General features: G+C 39.0%; 1 protein-coding gene across 1 annotated transcript in view; it reads left to right on the top strand.

The window, feature by feature from the left end:
* pitx3 (paired-like homeodomain 3) overlaps positions 1-9,863 on the top strand; it is a 33,455-nt gene extending 23,592 nt beyond the window's left edge. The window contains exon 4 of the mRNA XM_074675805.1: positions 6,689-9,863. Coding sequence (XP_074531906.1) covers positions 6,689-7,258 — 570 coding nt within the window. The 3' untranslated portion in view covers positions 7,259-9,863. The remainder of the gene's footprint in view (positions 1-6,688) is intronic.
* Positions 9,864-20,134: the final 10,271 nt, after the last annotated feature.

Genomic DNA, 20,134 nt, shown 5'->3' with positions numbered 1-20,134 from the left:
TCCATGGGGCAGGTCTATACAGCTCAGATCTACGCCCGTGTGCAAATTAGGTCATTAAAGCCTGTAGGTCTGTGCAATTTTTGCTTAGCAGAGCTCAAACTTCACTGAGGTAGATAGCTGCAGTAGCCCAGGAGATATTTCACGCTTTTTTTGCAGACAATTTGCAACATGGTTGAGTTTGGTATGTTCACAGTATAAATTTAAATCCTAGCGTTGGTTACTGTACATAACATTTATACATTAACAAACCCATAAAATAATTATAGCCTTTTTTTTTTCGGTTTACAAGGTTATAAAAGCCTGAAGTTACCAAAATGTATTTTCTATTATTACTATTAAGGAACGGTAGGAGGTTAAGATAATGCTGGTATCTGATCAGTATTGGTATCACTTGACAACGGAAGCCTGCAACCAGTGTAATAATTCTTCAAATCTGCATGAAGAGAGAGTCTGTAACACTAGCTGCACCAGAAAGTAGACACAGAAAAACAAGTACATTAATGAAAAGTGAAAAGGAGACCAGTTAAACCAGTTACTGAACATCCACAAAGCCAAACATCTGAAACAATCTGCTCACTTAATCAAGTCTACAAACAACAAAACACAAACAAAACTTTTTTCAACCCCCCCAACATGATCCACAGCTCAGCCTCTTTGTGGAGAAGTGTCAGAAGTGAGACCATCAGCCTCTGCAGATGGGGTCAGTTAGCTTACTTCAACAAAGAAAAAAAAAAAACTCTGGGACACTGAAATATTGTGAGTTGTCATGTTTTTGCATCTCTGATCTAGCTATAGTTTTGAGTACAATGGTTTGGACTCAGTGGTGTGTGTAGAGTTTGTGATCTCAGCTCAGGAGCTCACTGGGTTCATTCTGAGAAGGTAGATGTGGGGTTCGTGGACTGTGGGTTGAGCCATTATTCGATAAAGACATAGTGACTGCTTCAAACTTACTTTGAAGACACTCTTCCATTCAGCTTTTTCTGATTGAACTTTATAATTGAAGAAAGCAAGGATAGTTTAGTTTATATCGCAAAGCATGAACAGAGGAGCTGTGCTCAGCAGACTTGTATTCACTGTGTCCAGGAGCAGTGCCAAAACAAATAGAGTAAAACACAGGAAATATTCCAAATACAGCATAAACTTCAACTGAAAAAAGAAGAGTTGTTAGAGCAGCTATTATCTGCTGACAAAGATACCCTAATGTCAGTTCTTTACCTGGCTTCCAAACAAACAGGCCTAATAAAATCCAACCCATGGATTAGTGTGTCTGTGATGTGGACTGTTGAAGTGATCCCTCATGAGAGGAGCTCTTCAGGGTCTGGAAGTGTGGATGCATTTGGTGGTGTTGGTGAAAAGCGTTCCTCTGGGTGCTACGTCTGTTAAGATAAATCCACTTTGTCTTTTATTCTTACATGAAGCCCAAACTGTGATCTCTTTTAGGCTTGATCCCTTTGACTACAGAGCCACCTGTGTCCCTCCCATGTTATATGATTGATATGATATGATATATGGCTGATCTGAGTCAACATAAAAAGATAGAAAAAGTCCAAATGAAAACATGATCCAGACCTGCCAACCTACCTGAATGCTGAATATGAATTAAAGACATTTAATAACTGGGGGAAACAGAAGATGACCATGGTTGCTGGTTGACCGACCTGGAATCCTGAATAGAACCTAAAGTCAGACATGGCTCTCCAGCTGAAATTGGCCTTTTGGTTGGTGTTTATCCAAAGTGGTAGTATCTATGCATTCAAATGTGGTAAATTTCTTCTGTTTCTTGATTGGATACAAGTTATGCAACAGCCTGACGTGATTCTCGATATTTCATGGCCATTCTCATTATTTTCCGTTTCTGAATCTCATTTCTAAAATACCCATATTTCCAGTGACTGTCAACAATGTGTTCTTCTTCTTTTGTTGTTTCGTTTAGTCATTATTCTTCTTCTACTGTTATGACGGGGATACACCAGATCCATAGACTGTATAAAACATGAACGTTGTCTCCCCATTGTCACCTGTCTGTTTCTGAAATGGTAAACGAAGCACATCGGCTATAGCGGCCATATTGGTAGTGGCAAAGGCTTTGCATACAGCTCTAGGGTGCCTGTCGGTCACATGACCCTGAGCTGTGCCTCTGATTGGGCATGCGAGAAAAAAATTCACCCCCTTTACAGTGTGTGCCGATAGTAAAATCAGCGACCCAGACAGGAGACGTTTTTTGAACCAGGCTGTAAATAGGTTAATTTCTGCTTTGAAAACAGCTTTTTTTTGGCTTGGTGTGACTTCCGGTACTTCCGGAGCCAGCTTCAAACAGGTAATGGAGAAACAGCAGATTTTAGCACTTCCGCATTGTCTCATATTCTTAGACCTGAGGTTGCCGCTTAGTTCAGTCCAACACTTTGCAGGAGACTGAGGAGTTCCCTGGAGTACCACTCCAATGATGACCCTGTCTTCATTCAAACCTAAAAAACTGTTGATTCATAGTTTGGCTCTGCTCATTCATTGGTTTGTTGTAGTCAAGCTAAAAACAAGTTGCTTTATTTTGAAAGTCACTCTTTTTGCTTTTTTATGTGGTTTCTGTGCACAACTTCCTGTCCTGCTCAGTCTGCTTTTGACACATCACAGCTCCAGCATCCAACAAATTTAGGAATCTTGCGTATCTGCTGCAACCTGCCGGAGAAGGGATGCAGCCAGACTGTAATGGAGCGGATCCAGTTTTAGTCGACACATTGATTTAAACAGTCTAATCCAGAGCCATGAACAACCAGAGCTGGACCACAGACACATCTGGTGTATTTTGGCCCTTAGGTAATCAGATTAGTAAACATGGACTTAGACTTGACACAGCCAACGTCCAGCAGAAATGATGAATTACAGTCAGGCACTGGCAAAACAGTCAAAAAATCGTAATTTTTTAATAAGATAATAGTTGTAAAAGATAGTCATGACACAATTTTATTGAATAGTGACTTGAGACAGATTTTTTTTGTTTTAAATTTCATTTTGAGCCAATGAAAAAATGTGATTTTCAGCTTATTTAAATTTCCGCACTTTTGAGAATTCCCATCCAAGGTTGAAAATTATATTTGTATTCTAATGTTACTAAATGTTTGGGCTATTTTGTGTCAGAAGATGTGATTTGTGGTGATAACCTTCCTTGATTTGTGGTCAGCCTTTAACGCTTACCACTCCTGGAAGCCTCCGTGAAGGACATTGACCCTGTCTGGCCAAAGTCTGGCCCCGCCGCTGTGAATAGTGAGATTTTTTGAGCAGGTATTTTGATGACCTTCTCATGCTATCGTTGCACCACTTCACAGATAAATACGGCTGCAGACGAGCGACTAAGTAATGTCGAGCCTTTGCCACAAACCTTCAGACAGCATTTCCTGGGAGTGATGAAAAAGATTGGGTAGCTCCTGTTCTCTGGCGTGGACTTTCCCCTGCTGTCACTGGAATGGAAAACTCTGAGTCATCTACTTTATACTCTTATTAATGGTCAACAGCATTCTGTTACTATAATAACCAGGGATTGGATGATACCCTGCACGCATGCTGAGGGTGCAGAGAGATGGCTGAGTACCAACGCTGGACTTTAACGCAAGTTTAATGAGCAGCAAAGAAACAGAATCATCTGAAACCAAATGTGAAACAAACACAGGAATGTTAAAAGAGGACCAGAGAGTTCTACTGAAGACTTTACGTCCAAATATGAGCGCTCACTTTCCTCATTCTCCTCTCAAATAAAACACTTTTTAATATCTAAAACCCTCAATCAAGATTTTCCTCCTGCTCTAATCCAGTTCATTTCCTCTAAGTATAGGACTGGAGAATGACAAATGTGAAGATTTCCACTCTGTGACATTTCTCTCATTGAGATCTCACTATCCAAATAAGTCAGTGATCAGTTTTAATAAGCCCTGCCTAATATGACTGTTTGATGAAACACTTTAACTTTCTTTCTGGGATTATTATGTCTTTCAAAAATTGTGGAGACGTCTGCACACCAAAATTGCTGTGAGTATTTGAGGGAGGTTAGGATACTCTGACTCTGTGAGATTTGGAATAAAAAGTTAATTTACTTCTCTCACTTTGTGATATTTGAGATGGTATGAGAGAAATAAGTTATGTAAATATCCACCTCAGTGATTCTATATTTTCCTGTGCACTAAAATAATATAATTATGAGATAGAAATCAAGCCTTGAAAAATCAGGTCACTGACACCTGGGTATGTTTGATACGTGTAGGTTTAAAAAAAATATTTTTTTCATTTCTCTATTAATTTCTAAAGGAATTATTATTATTATTATTATTATTATTATTATTATTATTATTATTATTATTATTATTATTATTATTATTTTATAGTTTTTTTTAACAGAAAATACATTTTTGCATCTTAAAGAATCAAATTTTATCTTAACAGAACATATTTGCAGGGTATCATATTTTATCTGAATATATCATATCTTATAGTATTGTATCATAACAGAACATAGGTTTTGTACCGTTTATCTCATCATAGTATCTCAACTAATTTTATTGTGAAGTAACATGTCATAATTGTATCGCATCATATCATATCTTGATGTAATGGCTCATGCTGTTTTCTTTTGTAACTTAAACGGACTGTGAGGAGTTTCTAAGTGATAAAAGCTAACACAAGAGCTAAGCTGTTTGTGCTAATGCTCATTTCAACCTACATTCAGCAGTTATTCTGCTGTGGTCTGTTCAAAAGAGTCAAATGACTGGCAGGACAAAGCTAACCAGGATTCACTAACGTTACATATTATAGACGTGTGTTAGAGCATCAGGCTGCCGATAGCGCTACGTATAGCCGGCTACTACAACATCTGCTTGATGCCAGGTTTCAAACCGTAGTGCTACATAACTATACTGATAAATACCTTGGTGCGTTGTGCTTAGTAAAAAGTTGTCTTGAATAGAGAAAAGTCACATCGTCACAACAGTGTGCAGAGACTCTGGACCAAAAGTGGATGAAGGAGTCCAATTAAAACAGATTTTTTGAATGACAGCATGGCAGCCATATCACATGTGAGGATATAGGATCATACCATTCTGTGAAAGCAGAGGGGTACACTCAGTCGGATATGGGGTCTTGTCTCCACTCAGTGAGTGAAACAACAGACAGCGCTGAGGAGGAGAGTTCCCTGTGTCTCAAAATCACATAAATATGAGTGAAACCTGTAAACAAAGCAGAGTCTTTGGTTCAATTGTTTGTTTTTTGAGGTGCACGGTGGAGCAACGGTTAGCGCTGTAGCCTCACATCAAGAAGGTCAGCGGTTCAAATCCCCACCACAGCTGGTGGGATTTTCTGTGTGGAGTTTACATGTTCTCCCAGTGTATGTGTGGGTTCTCTCAGGGTACTTCCTCCCACAGCCCAAAAACATGCTCATCAGGTTAATTGATCACTCTAAATTGTCCTTAGGTGTGAGTGTGTGCGTGCATGGTTGTCTGTCTCTATGTGTCAGCCCTGCGATTGACTAGCGACCAGTCCAGGGTGTACCCCGTAACTCGCCCAATGACAGCTGGGATAGGCTCCAGCCCCCCGCGACCCTGAACAGGATAAGATATAGAAAATGAATGAGTGAATGAAGAATGCCAGCTTTTGTAAAAGAACAAATGTACAAAAATTATGTTGGTTTCTCATCAAAACACTGAAGGCAAAGGGGTTTTATCGAAACACAAATCAAACAGATTTTCCAGGTTAGGCTAATACGAGGCTACAGATAAGACTGAATCAGGAGTTGTTTAGGAACTGAAAGATCTGACTCTTCTTTGGGAGCTGAGCCGAAAGAACCAAGTTGAACATCCCATAACTCAGAAAAACATATTCTTTATCTTAATGGAACATATTGGATTGTGTTGTACCGTATCAAGTTTTGTTTTAACTGAACATACCATGTCATATAGTATCCAGACTCAACATGCGTTGTATTTTGATCTAACATATCTCAACACATCAAATCCTGTCTGCCTGTATTGCATCTTATCATGTCATTAATAGCACTCTGCATTAATTCACATCATATCATCTTGTATCTTATTGTAATATATAACGTCATACATTGCATCACCCTGTCATATTACATCATCTCAGGTGATGTATGATTATATCAGATACACTCCGGGATGTATCATCTTGCATTTTCTGGTATTGTGTCATATAGCATTTTATTATACCTTATCATGTTGTACAGTTTTCTATCACATGTTGTAGTGTATTACACTGCTGCGTCCTAAATGATCATAATGTTTCATATCCCATCCTGAACTTTAATATTGTGTAGTTCCTAACCATACTGACATCATTGTGTCATATTACATTGTATCGTTAAGGTAGTAACCTGCTTCTGCCCCTGCCAGGCTTTCACTGTTATCCTTTCAGCTCAGAGTTACAGTACTGAACAGGGAAATATGTTCAGGTTTGAGATTTTACTAATCTTTACATAAGAAAATGTGAAAATAATCCCAGAGCAGTTCCTCACCTGAATTTGACTCTGATTAATGTGAAACTCTGGTAAAACCCTAAGCTCTTCAACTCACCCCTAAACCAGGAGGCTCTGGTGAAAAGAAAATCTCCACCGCACAGTTAGCAGTGTCTTTGCACAAGGAGGTCTCAGTGTATCGCCTTCACTCAGGTTTTCCTCTTTTGTCTTCCGTAGGTATGGTTCAAGAACCGACGTGCCAAGTGGAGAAAGCGTGAGAGGAACCAGCAGGCAGAGCTGTGTAAAAATGGCTTTGGAGCCCAGTTTAATGGACTCATGCAGCCCTACGATGACATGTACACAGGCTACTCCTACAACAACTGGGCCACCAAGAGCCTAGCTAGCAGCCCGCTCTCTGCCAAGAGCTTCCCCTTCTTTAACTCAATGAATGTAAGCCCCCTGTCGTCCCAGCCCATGTTCTCCCCCCCTAGCTCCATCCCCTCTATGAACATGGCCTCCAGCATGGTGCCCTCGGCGGTGGCTGGGGTCCCCACCACTGGGCTAAACAACCTGGGCAACCTCAACAACCTCAACAGCCCCACAGCGCTCAACTCGGTAGCAGTGACGGCGGCCACGTGCCCCTACGCCACCACGGCCAGTCCTTACATGTACAGAGACACCTGCAACTCCAGCCTGGCCAGCCTGCGGCTCAAGGCTAAGCAACATGCCAACTTCGCTTACCCGGCGGTGCAGAATCCCGTGTCCAACCTGAGCCCCTGCCAGTACGCGGTAGACCGGCCGGTATGAAGGCGAAGCCCTGACGAGGACCCCCAATCCAACCAACCAGCTGTAAGTCCACTTTCACCCAACCCAACATCTCCTCAGCTCCATCTGTAGGCTGCCAGATGTGCTGCAGGCTGGCAGAGTGTGTTTTTGATGGTACTCTTTCAGAATTATCTCCAAGACTGACTAATCAACACGTAGACATGCCCTGATGGACCACTGTGCTTCAAAGGAATCTCTCCCGTTTGTGAGACTTTGTCGCTGAACTGACCAACCGCTCCAGAGGATTTCTAAAGATTGTTATCCACATTTTTTTCCTTCTTTTGAACTGCATGATTAGAGTAAACGTAGAAACCAAGGGTAAATAAATCACGGATGCTTCACCTGGACTGGTGGTCAACATCTTGGCCCAAAAAACACCAAATGCGATCGTTGCTTCAATCGCAGGAGAAGGGACCTGTGGGTGCAATGACGGAGCAACGGAGGATGTACATAATGGACTTTTTTCTGTTTTGTATGTGACGAAAATATATGAAAATGTACTCTAAAGATGAGAGAAGCATGTTCTTTAAAAGCAGAAGGCCCTAGTTTGACGTAATATGAGCACAACCTTTAGGAACTTTAGACTTTGTTGTGAATTCTTCTCCCCGCAGAGGGTCAAAGGTCAGCTTGGAGAGCAGGAGGGGGTGGACCTGAGCAGAAGAAGGAAGATGAGCACATTAACCTCATGGTCAAACACCAAAACAACAATTCAGTCACACATAAAACAGAATATCTGCAAGAGAAACTCTAAAAAGCCATTGATTATATAGATTTGTGTGGTGTTATTCAAAGGGAGTCATGACTGTAAAAACATGTATGTAAGAGTGCAGTTGTCATAACAAAAAAACAAGCTTTTTTTCCCGATGTAGCCTGCTTTGTCTCATTAAACGACCTATTAAAGGATCCCTTTTTATCAACGCTGATGAGTGCTGACATGGAGCAGAAGGTCACATGTCCGTTGATATCACTTATGTGCAGCCTCTGGTGTCACACAGGCCAAAACATGATGTCCTCACAACAATGAGCGCGGCGCCATGGAAACCCTGACTCACTTCCATGGCAACACTTGCGCAACGATGAAAGAGAGTAGTGAGCTGGGAGGGAGATATAGATGTTCCCGATGGTGCTCTCTGATACGTTTGACCTACACTCGCAGCGCTAACCGCAGGCTATCCGGTAACACGGCAAGAATTCACAGAGGCAGCGCCAGGATTACATAAGAGCCTTGAAGGAGCGAGGTGTCCCAGCGGAGCCACAAACGAGGGGTTAGCAGCCCATCAATCCCCATCAGCCCCTGCATCTGTTTATTGCTCTGACATTTCCGCTCTGGTTGAGTTTCCTTTGCGCTGAGTTTCAAGGAAAATTCAAATTTAACATCAGAAAGAATTTCATGTTTGACATTTTCATCAGGACAGAAATGACTGAACAAAACATCAAGTCCAGGTTTAGATCAAAAAAGTAAAACAGCATTGTTTTATGACGACATGTGGACAGAGGGACGAAAACAACTGACCTTTTTTTTAAAGGGTTTGAATATTTTGGGGGGTTTTGTTCCCAAAGTAAGGGTACAGGATCACCCAGGGGATGGCAAAACACTGACATGCCTTCCATGAAAATAACAAAAAAAAAATGTTATAAGACTGCATTTTTCTTCCATTATAAAGATATAAACAAAAATAGAGGTTAAGTTTAATATGAAACCATGCAAACAGAAAGTTGTCTGATTTCCACATTTCTTTGTTGAATTCTTTTTAAATCACAGACTCCTCTAACGTTATTTTAGGGGTTGGTAGATAATTAAAACAGGTTGTCTTTTTAGAATTTTTAAACTGATGCTGATGTGGTCTCACACTTTGTGTAGAAGGAGATGTTCTTCGATTTGATTGGTTATTTCTTTGTAGTGGATTTAACGTGGCTCCAAATCCACAAATGGCCCCGTCGCTTTACATTCTGCTGAAGGTCGTCTTGAACAGAAGAGAGTACGAAAAAAGACGACCTGTGTTTGTCTTCAACAACAAAGGAGATATATGTCCACCTTAGGGTGATAGTGCTCATGGGAAATGAAGTCTAGATCTTGATTTTGTCAAAATATAAAACAAATATTAAAAAAACAACTTTAACTTGAAGTTGGTCCAGCTTGAAACTCTGAAAGATAATTAAAAATCTACAGTTTGATGATCTGAAGGAGTAAGAAAAAGTCTGATGTGAAACTTTGATGACAGAATCTTTTTTTTTTTTTTAGGTAGAAATGAGAGGTTTTTTTTGAACCAACATGAATCAAACAGTAAATAAAAGTCCACTTCAAACTCCTGTGAGTAGTTCTTTTGAACTCTTTATGATACCAACCAGGATAAACAGTAACGCCTTTTTGTAACTGACTAAACAAAACAAGTAAAAATGGACCGACATTTACTGGATGTTCATTATTGATGCTGGTAACGGCTGCGAGGGGGAGGAGTCAGAACCTCTCCTTGTATTTTTCACTCTTTCATCAGTAAATACCAACAACAAATTTACAGTGAACTTTTGAAATAAAGCCAGAATTTTTTGGGGGGGATTTGTTTTGGTCAGGAAATATGATACAATAAAGGGTATGATCAGCAAATGATTGAGAGATGTCATTTTGTCCACAGGGGGCGCCAAAGCCAACACAAACAGAAAATTCCTCAAAGGTTAGGCAAAACCTTATAAAAAATAAAAAATAAAAAAATCTTGACATACATTTCGAATGGAATCATATTTTTATTTCTTAAAATGATTTCTTTATTAATTCAAGGAAGTATTTTTCAGTTTCAAGCAGGTGACATGAATAATGAACTTTTTTATTTTTAGCATGTGAATTTGGATGTTTCCTGAAAACTCTTTATACTGAGCTGGTTCAGATGTGATGTCCATCACAAAGAGAAAAGTGAGACTGAAAGTCTGGCTTGGGGAGCACATCATTTTGTGTTCACTACTTTATAATTTTCACTGGATCTAGGCGTCATTACTTATTTAAAACCAGCTTTATGTCCAGATTTTGGGCTCTGTTGCCAAATTCAGGCGCTGACCAACACAGGAGCAGCAGATTGTGTGTACTTACACCATCTATCTAACTGATGTCAAACTCCTGTGTAAATATACACAGGTGGACAAAATTATGAGAACACCTGACAGATTTTTAACTTCTTTTTTCCTCCAGATCCTGATCAGTAAACATGCAGATGTTTACTCTGAGCACAACAATTATTAGATGATGTGATTTTTTATCTGTTTTAACTTGAATATTTGGTTTGTCCACCTTTTGCAGCAGTTACAGCAGCACACGTCTCTCTCATGATGTCGATATATTTCCTGAAAACTTCAACGCTAGTGTTACTCCATGACTTCTGAAACTCAAGACAAAGACTTTCCTTTAAATGTTCAACAGATCTGTCCACTTTAATTTATAACTCAACCAAATTTGCTGGATGGGTTCAAGTCTGGACCTTAAAGGATCCAGTCCATCATTTTCAGTTTTCTTTTTTATCAGGAAAACAATCTGAATCTCATGTGATGGCTCTGTTCTTTCAAATACAGAGCGTAGTGATGACTGTTTTATTGACACTTCCACAAAAACAACTGAAACCTTATAAACATCCAAAGTGTTTAGATAACTTTGGTCACTGCTGTGTCTACATGTCTATTTTGCTCCGATAAATGAAGTCAAGCTTAAATTAAATATTCACATTTCAAAACAACCACAGTTTACCAAAGTTCTATTTTAGCTTAAAAAAAAAACAATCAATAAAAACAAATAGTCAACAAAAAATAATTTAAAAGAAATAGGTAACAGAATGGAGTGGAAAAACAATAAAATCTTCTTTTGTTAAATAAACAAAAACATTAAAATACAAAGTAAAAATTAAAGCCACATTGAAATACATTTAAATAAGCTTCTAGTAGTTTGTTGCCTCAAAAGTTTTAACACAGCTAAGTCTAAACACAGCTTGTGGTATTTCCATTACCATTTCTTTATTGCCAAATCTATATTATGTGCAATTCTAGGTGTAATGGAAATGCAGCTATTAGTCTCACCTCAACAAGGTGATGGAAACTTGGATTTTAGGGTGGTACCTAGCATTTCACATTTGAAGGGGATCATGGCCCCAGGCCCCTGCAGGCAAGTCACAAAAAAAGTGAAAAAGTGAAAAAAAAAAGAAAAAAAAAAAAGGTTTTAATAAATAAATAAATAAATCAGAACAATTAGCAAAAAAAAAAATTAAAAAGAAAAATAACAGTGTATAAAATCTGCCACTGATGCAAAAAAAAAGACAGGAAAAAAATATCTGAACTCATCTTCCATTAAAATTGAATTAAATTAAATTGTCGATAAACTGACAAGCTGTTAAAGTAAAACATCACATACAAAAAAAAAACGTCTGCTGTGTTCCAGCATCTAACCATTTTTAGGGATACAGGTGCTGAAAGAGAGTTGATGCTGTAGCACGGTGGGGTCAACATTTTTCAGTATGTTGTACTTACAGATCATTCCTTTCTAAGACAGGCAGTGTGACCTTTTTACAAACTTACTGATCACCTGAGAACGCATCTTTCTTTCTTTCTTTTTTTTTTTGTGTACATAGGTTTAAGATGCTCTTCTCTTACTTGGTCCCTCATTTTTTACTCCACACAGGCTCTTAGTCTCTGCTGTCTTCACGCTGTGAAAAAGATACACTGAGTCACACGATGGACACAGTGAATCACTGAAATTAAGACTGACAGACAGAACTTAGTGTTAAAAAAAGGGGAAATTGAATAACCAATGCTGACAAAATGTTTGGATAAATAGCACTTTTAGCTTCATGTTGTTTTGATGGTAAACAACCTGAGTCTCTTTAGTTCTTGTTTTCTTCCTGAGTGGGTTGTTGAAAGAAATAAAAACTGTGTCTCCAGATTTTCTTTGAGTTAGTTTAAAAATGATTTTCCCAGCAGCTTTCAGTTTCTTTGATGACTAACAATGCTTGTACACACTTGGTGGAGTCTGGTCATTCTGCTTCACACTTAAGTCATCAATCAGGTGCATTACTGGCTCATTTCATACAGCAAAAATGTAACAAACAGCACTCTACACTGGAAGAAAATCAATAAAACTTTGTACACCACACCCTGTTTCTTAAATAAGGTTTAAACACACACCCCGAATGTTTCACCAACAGAAAGTGAGAACATTTGCTCCTAAAATGTTGTTTATCAGCAGGAATGCAACAGTAGAAATGACGTCTGCATCATGTATCTGCTGAAAGATATGATCAGATTTTTCAGACCTGAGAATAAAAGAGAAAACTCTTGTATGTGACACAGACCAGCAGAAAAAAAAAAAAAAAAAAAAAAAAAAACAGGCCTCAGCTTCAGACTGTAAAACCGGCTGTGAGAGGATTTCCACATCAACACTGATCCGACAGCAGCTGTACGCTCCCGCTGAACCGGCACAGACCTGTTTCTGTGGAGTGAGGTGGAGCGGTCACAGTGTCTGCCCCACACAATACACACACAGTACACACACAGTACACACAATACCAGCACACACAACCACAAACACACTCACTACAATCAATATTCCAGCAGAGAGTCCCTGATGTTTACTCACAGTCCAAATCTACGGCAAGAGAAGAGAGGGCAGAGAGCGTGGCGTGGAAAAAAATACAGAAGCAGAGGAAGTTCTAACGATTACCTCAGAGGATAGAGGAGAGAGGAGACAGAGAAGGAGTCTTAAGAATTAGAGGAGCAATATTTTACAGGGGGAGACAGAACAACAGACCTGCTGATAGAAAACTTCTAACTACACATTATCATTACATTTCCTGTGGTTTTTAATTTTTTGTTTCACATTTATATGAAATGCAAGCAGAAGACACTTCAAATGACTTTTCTCCTGACTTCCAACTAAATATTCTTATTTGGGAATAAGGTGAACCTGAATCTGTGTCTCTGTGAGCTCAGTGTGCAGAAGTCTATCAGTGCTGTTTGCTGACGCTGGGACACAAAATTCACTCCTGAACAGTCTTTGTCAACATTCAACAAACTCTGGATCAAAAGTTATATGTCGAGACAGTGATGAAAGGAGGGATATGGAGAAGAGAAAGAAAAACCTGAGGCCAATCCACTGATATCTGACAACCTATGTGCTCCCATTAATATAAAACTGACTTCACGCAAACAAAATGTGAGCCACAGAACAAAACACACTGTTAAAAAATGTAATTTTATAGGAAATGGTCTTTAATATTAAACAGATTTTTCCTGTTTTCTTCTAAAACAACAAAACCCTAGAAGATTTACAGATATTTTCAGTAATTTTACACAGTCCCAAAAAAAATCCAAACTTAACGGTCATAAACCCTTAAATTTTAAATTATTTTTTCTGTTTTTCAAAAATATTATACAAAATTGCAAAATTACAGAAATTATCTGTAAAATAACATCCTAGATGTCTGTGCTCCAGAGGGCAGACCGGCTGTCTGTGCTCCATGGCGCAGACCATGTATCCAGTGATTTTTACAGTTTTTTTTTTTTTTTTTTAATAAACAAGATGTGTTGATGGTCTCTGCTATGACATTCAATTTTTAATAACAGTGTAATAAAGATCACACAGCCGATCTATGCAGTGTTGCACAGGCAGCATGTTTCCCCAATGCAATACCATAATGTTCAGTAGAGTCTTATATCCACTGTGTGCCCTCCTCATTTACGGTTTCAAAACACTATAAAAACAAAAGTACTTTGCTGTAAAATAATGGTGTTTTTCTGCAGGACTCTTTGCACTGTCACTATATTGAAGGTGTTTGACTATAATAGGAAAAAACTGCTAAATAATGGTATTTTTCTCTAAAATTACATATTAATACTGTAAGACATTTGCACACATTTATCTTTAGTTTAACGTATTGAGTTTGTTTTTATACTTTGCGAATTTGTTGTTGTACATGGAAGAAATAGTAATTTAACAGGAATTTACTGTAGATTGATTTGAGTGTTTCCTAAAATAATAATTAATACCATAAAAATACATTGATTAACCTTAAAGAAATCTGATTTGAATGTGTTCTGACTGAATTAATATAAAATGATAATATACAGTATACATTAATATACTATGAAATACTGCTTTTTAATTTATTTTGACTGTAAAATTTAGTCCTGCATTTTTACAGTTATTTCACGTAGTTCTGTGTTACAGCGTTTGACTGTGATTTGACGGTACCCATCTGGAAATTTTGCTGCCAGCACTTTCATGGTTTTTATTTTACTGATTTTTCTTTTACAGTGAAGAATGTTAGCCGTTTGTCAGGGATCGTCAGTTGTGACAATTGTAACCCAAAACACACTTTGAATCCGTTTATGTTTTAGATATAAACACAGAATCCAAGTTTTCGCCAGTTTCACATCTCTGAACCCTTGTACAGTAAGTTTAACGGGTTTTGTTTTATCTTTCTTGGATTGAATCACTAAAGAGGGACAGTAAAAGTCTAAAAGAAGCTAAAGCTTCCGTGTGTCTTCCCTACCTACTGTGTCAAACCAGTGCCATCATTTTCTGATTAAAAGAAAAACCTCAAACAGTATACACCTCCTTTCTCCAACTCCCTGACCCTGTATTTTTTCATCGGACTCCTTCAGAAACCGCTTATAATAAAATGTGAACCTTAAATTTAAAGGGATCAGCCGTTTCCGGGCTGCTGCAGGAGGAAATTGTGAATTTGTTGAGGACTATGTTTAGCCTCAGATTAGCTTAAAGTTTTTCTCTCACCAGGATTTGCTGCATATTTAAACTGAGACACAACGATCGGTTACTGTCAAAAATAAACGTTTATTTTTTCAGCCTTTCTTCAGACATGAGAGGACTGTGGATGGAGCAGGAAACAGGCTGAGAGAGGGAAGGGACAGGAAAGAGGCTGCAGGTTGGATTTAAACCCGGGCCCAAGGATTCATGTCATCAGACACGCGACCTAACCACTTATAACAGCTCCCTGTAAACATCAAATTTAACAGTGTGGTATCAGGTTTTAGTTTGATTAAGCAGCAGGTACAGCAGTAAACATTAGAAAAAAGTAAACTTTGACAACAAATACAGCGCCCGTGCTCAACAAAAAAGCACATGCACACAGAGTGTGACTGAAAGGAGAAGGAGATAAAATATGAAACCATGAAAACTGCAGTTCCTTGAGCGTCCACTTGAGGCTGGCTGCAAAAACACCAAAAACCACATACAAACCCATTCAAAAGAGCTAAATCTTTACAGCAACAATTTTACAGCCTGGTACAAAAACAAACCATTTGGGGTCTTAGGATGTCACTTCTCTATCAGCAAACACTCAACTGGGGGTGATTTTTTTTTTTTTTACATCTTAAAGTTTTTAAACTTACAGCTCGACCGTTTAAGGAAACGACTGACTTGGCTGACTGGCAAGCACCCTGTCGCTGTCTGTGAAGAGCCTAAAGGCCTCTGTACCTCGTACTTACTCAAACAAAGCCAAGGTGTGAGTCCAATAAGGCCTCCATCCACGTTGGGCTTCAAAACTTTAATTCAGACACAGATGGGTGATGTCACAGAGAAGAGTTTGGCAAGTTTAATCTGGTCTTGTGTCTTCTAATGTGTTTTTTTGAACTCTCAAATTTCGACATCATAATACATCCATTCATCGAAAGACATTGTTGAGTTTTTGCAGAATGAACAGTCAAGGTGGAGTTTAAAGAAACGATAGTGATTTTGTTTGTGACCTTGACAGAAAATGTAAATATACACATGTACTTTTCTTTCTTTAGGTTAAGCTCCCCTTCTTAAGTTTAAACAGTCTCTTCGTTAATACGTGTATTTGTATTTGGGAGTAATTCATTTCTTGACAGTTCTGCATCCTGTTGATTCAGCTGAAGATGAGATCAACTCATACAGTGGTGTATTGCATCCACTAGAATTTTTTCCCGTTTTTATGAGATAACCATTTCATAAAAACAAGATTCATGTCATCATAAATATGTGCACACATTTGGGCAATGGAAGCAGCATTTAGCTCCAATGAGTTAACATTCTATAAACACTCAGTTCAGTCTGTAAGCAGCATAAAATGTATGGTTTCTCTGTGTTCAATTTCCAGAAACGATAAGACACCATTGAGTCAGCTCCTGTCGAGGTCTGACCGTTACGGAGCAACTGGTGTTTGGGAGTTAAGAGTGACCGTGCTAACTGCTAACAGCTGAGTCCAACGTATCAGTAATTACCGGTTTAGGGTCACCAGTTAACAAGGTCACACTTTACACTGACACCAGCAACTGCGAAAATTTCTAAATCCATTTTTTTAACTTGGTGGATTAAAGGTCCCATATTATGCAAAAATCACTCTATTTAGTCTTTTAGTGAAATTTGTGGGTCTTTGGCTTTACTCCCATACCACAAAATGTGATATTTCATGACAAAACCTGAACTTATTAGTGCTTGTGAATGTAACATCCTGACCTAAAACGAGCTGTTTGGATTTTGGGGATTTGCTGATGTCAGCAATTCCCTTTTTTGACCAATCAGGAGCAAGTCTGGCCTGATTGGTTCACCGGAGCAGATACCCCCAAACCTCCTCCCTGCCCACTCCTCTCCCTTACAGTAAAAAAGCTTTGCTGTTTTCTAAACATTGTGCACTCGGAGCTTGTGGTGCCTCTCTCAGTGACGCTGAAGAGTGGGGCGGTATCTGCTGTGACTCATTTACATATGAAGGTCACGCCCACTAAATCAGAGCGTTCTGAACAGAGGGGCTATGAGAGCCTGGAAACAATGCTGCTGTGCTTGATTTATTGGCTTTTTGGACCAAAACATGTTACTACCATTTCATGAAGACATCAATGATCCATATTAAACTGCAGAAAAGGAGCAGAATATGGGACCTTTAAATGCAAAAGTTGGTTTTAGGCTGAGGTGATGGGAGTTGTTTAACATCCATCAAATTGTTGTTATTGAGGTGATACGTACGTTTTTAGTGGTTAAAACCTCACGTTGTTTGACCAACCATTAAAGCTTTTCCTGTTTTTTAAGATAGTATCTTGTAAACATAGGAAAACAAAAAATAAAAAAAATAATGTTTTTATGAGATAGTTACCTTCTTCAAAAAAGAGTATATATTTATTAATCTATTAATCTTCAAGTGAATACAATATGCCACTATAAAGTAGGCAAAGGAAAAACAGAAGAGTTGATATGGGTAACAACTCAAACAGAGATTTATTGAGAAAACAGAAAAAGAAGCAGATATTACTGCAGCTTTTTTAACAATATTAATTCAGTTGGACAGAAAAACAAAGACAAATGGAGAAAGAAACTGCTCTCAGGGGAAAAAAACACAAACTCAGTTTATCAGGTGAGCATAATCCAGTGGATTTAGAAAGATCCAGAGTATCTTTTGTTGTCTCTCCAGGACGGTGATGTTTCTTGGGACGTTTCCTGCAGATTTGTGGACATTTATTTTTCTATTATTACTTGTTTTTCTGTTATTTCTCCATGTTTGTTTCTCTTACATTTCTAAAAAGAAGAACATGTAAAGCATTTAGCATGTAGCGCTAACATCAGCACTTGAGTCGCCTTCAGTATCGTTTTAACTGCATTGTTTCTGTATCACATCTGCTGTCTGGATTTTTTTTCCTCTGGATTAATTCCCTCCAGACACTTTTCAAAGTCAAAGTTTAAAAAAAAAAGAATAATGCCTGGATTTTTATTTCTCTTTAAGAACCCGATACAGACAGCGTCATTACAGCGCAGAGCCAAAACCTCGTAATGACACGTTTCTGTGCAACCGGATCCGTCTGCGAGCCGCCAGCGCTGCTTCCTGTGGACCACGAGCACTTTTACAGACGGACACTTTGCATCTGTTCAGGCCTCTGATATACGCCCCGCTGACATGAAGGGGGATTTACGATCATATTTTATAACAGTTTCGTGTAATTAATACAGCAGTGATCCCGTCTTTAACAGTGCCATCACAGCGGGCTGTTCACACCAGGGGGACGGTCTGTTTTCAGCTCAGACTACGCTCCAGATACAGACACCATGTAAACACAGAGTTTTAATCCCTGTTTGTAGAATACCCAAGTGAAAGTGGAAGCTTCCTCTCTGATCATGCAGCACTGCACTTTGTGAAATGCTCCCTATATGCTGCAGATGTCTGTATTACTAAACGTAAGGGGTCAGCGTCATTTTGCTGACCTCTGATCATAAACCTGCTGGGTGCATAAAGCAGCTCATCACAATCTGAGGATATTTAGTGTATTTGCATTTCATGGTTCCTGGTTGATAAGGTGATTACTGTCTCAGAGCGGGAGGACTAAACGAAAGCGAGAAATGTGATTTATATAATTAGGACTGAAGCAGAAAAACACCTTCATGGTAATTTTCCGAGCAGGAAACAGAGAGACGGAGTCGTTCGGCAGACTCCTCTGACTATTTGTTCCTCGTCGGGGATTAGTAAAAATTAGAACTGGCGTCTCAAAGTTATTAACTAAACAAAGTGACTTTTGGTGATTCTTTTTATGAGCTGTTTCCTCGATCTTCATAAGGGGGGTAAATCTCAGGAGGTAATTGAAGCCCTAAATTTGGAGAAAAGTTTGAAAGATGTGAAGATCTAATGAACAAAATCATCTTGTGTCACGTGACTCTGGATCATCAGAGCAAGTGCTTTTATGAAACTTTGTCGGAAACCTCATTGGGTTAAATTAGACCATTTAAGAAGGGCACAGAAGGCACCGAACGAACAAGAGGGAGCAAATGTTTGCAAGGATTTATCCACATTTAATGAGGCCTGACAATCAAACTGGCTGCAGTCTTTGAAATGTATCAATCTTTAAAGGCAGGGTCTGTGGGAATTATCTGTTTGTAAATACAAATTCAAACTGGGCTCCTCCTCCTTGGCTCAGTGCCAGCGGCAGCACACTCATTCACTTACTCATCAACTACCTGCAGCATCGCGTTTCTACATGGGAGAGACTCGAGAGCCATGCATCTGCTTAGCATGCTAGCACAAGCTAATCACAGATCTTTTACACATACCTGCTCAGCAGAAAGCTAACTCATGTCACTCTTCATCTCGTAATGCTCTCCAAGTTCCTGAAAACGAGTGAAAGTCGAGCCAAGCTTCACCCTCGTTTCGTAAAAAGCTTCATCTGTTGACGCTTCGTTTCACTTTCCTTGTTTTTCTTCCTTGGTGCTACTACCGCTATCGTAGCTGCACTGATTAGCTTCTTCCACTCACGATCACCAACACACAAAGTGTGCACTGTGATTGGTTGATTTCACCCCATCTACTCTCCATCCTGAAATATACAGATACAACCAAAAACGTCAACATACAGGCAGAGGAGAGGGTTCGAGGCAGACACAGACACTGACACACATGAATAAAGGCCCAGAGGAGACGGCGGAGCAGGATTATTCCTGTAAAAGTTAACATTTAATGTTTTGGAAAAATCCTGCAGACCCTACTTTTAAAGAGTGGGTATTCTGCTTTCACTTATTTAAAAAAATAGATTTAAAGAAACAATGCAGAATGCGCAGATTTTCAAACCTTTTACATATTCATATGTCATAGAAATCCCTGAACCTGTCTGTGAACAGATTAAAAAGATATGACAAGATTTTTACAAGACTTTTTGAATTATGATGTCAATGTATCTCCTGACTGGTTCATAACACTTTGGCGAGACAGGCCTCAAACACCGAGGCCCACCTCAAACCCCCTTCTCTCTGACAGGCTTCCAGAGGGTTGGCCAATTAAAGGGGGAGCCTTAAAGAGACAGCAGCTGAAATGGAGAGTTTTAGACAGAGGCTGAAAGAAGGGTTTTCTAAAACAGCAGACTGAGAACAAAAAA

Source organism: Halichoeres trimaculatus, unplaced genomic scaffold (genome assembly GCF_033239565.1).
Source record: "Halichoeres trimaculatus isolate MK-OKI-2021-1 unplaced genomic scaffold, fHalTri1.1 fHalTri1_scaffold_8, whole genome shotgun sequence".
NCBI classification, from domain to species: domain Eukaryota; kingdom Metazoa; phylum Chordata; class Actinopteri; order Labriformes; family Labridae; genus Halichoeres; species Halichoeres trimaculatus.
Note: the sequence above shows the minus strand (reverse complement) of the source record. Positions and strands in the feature narration are given on the sequence as shown.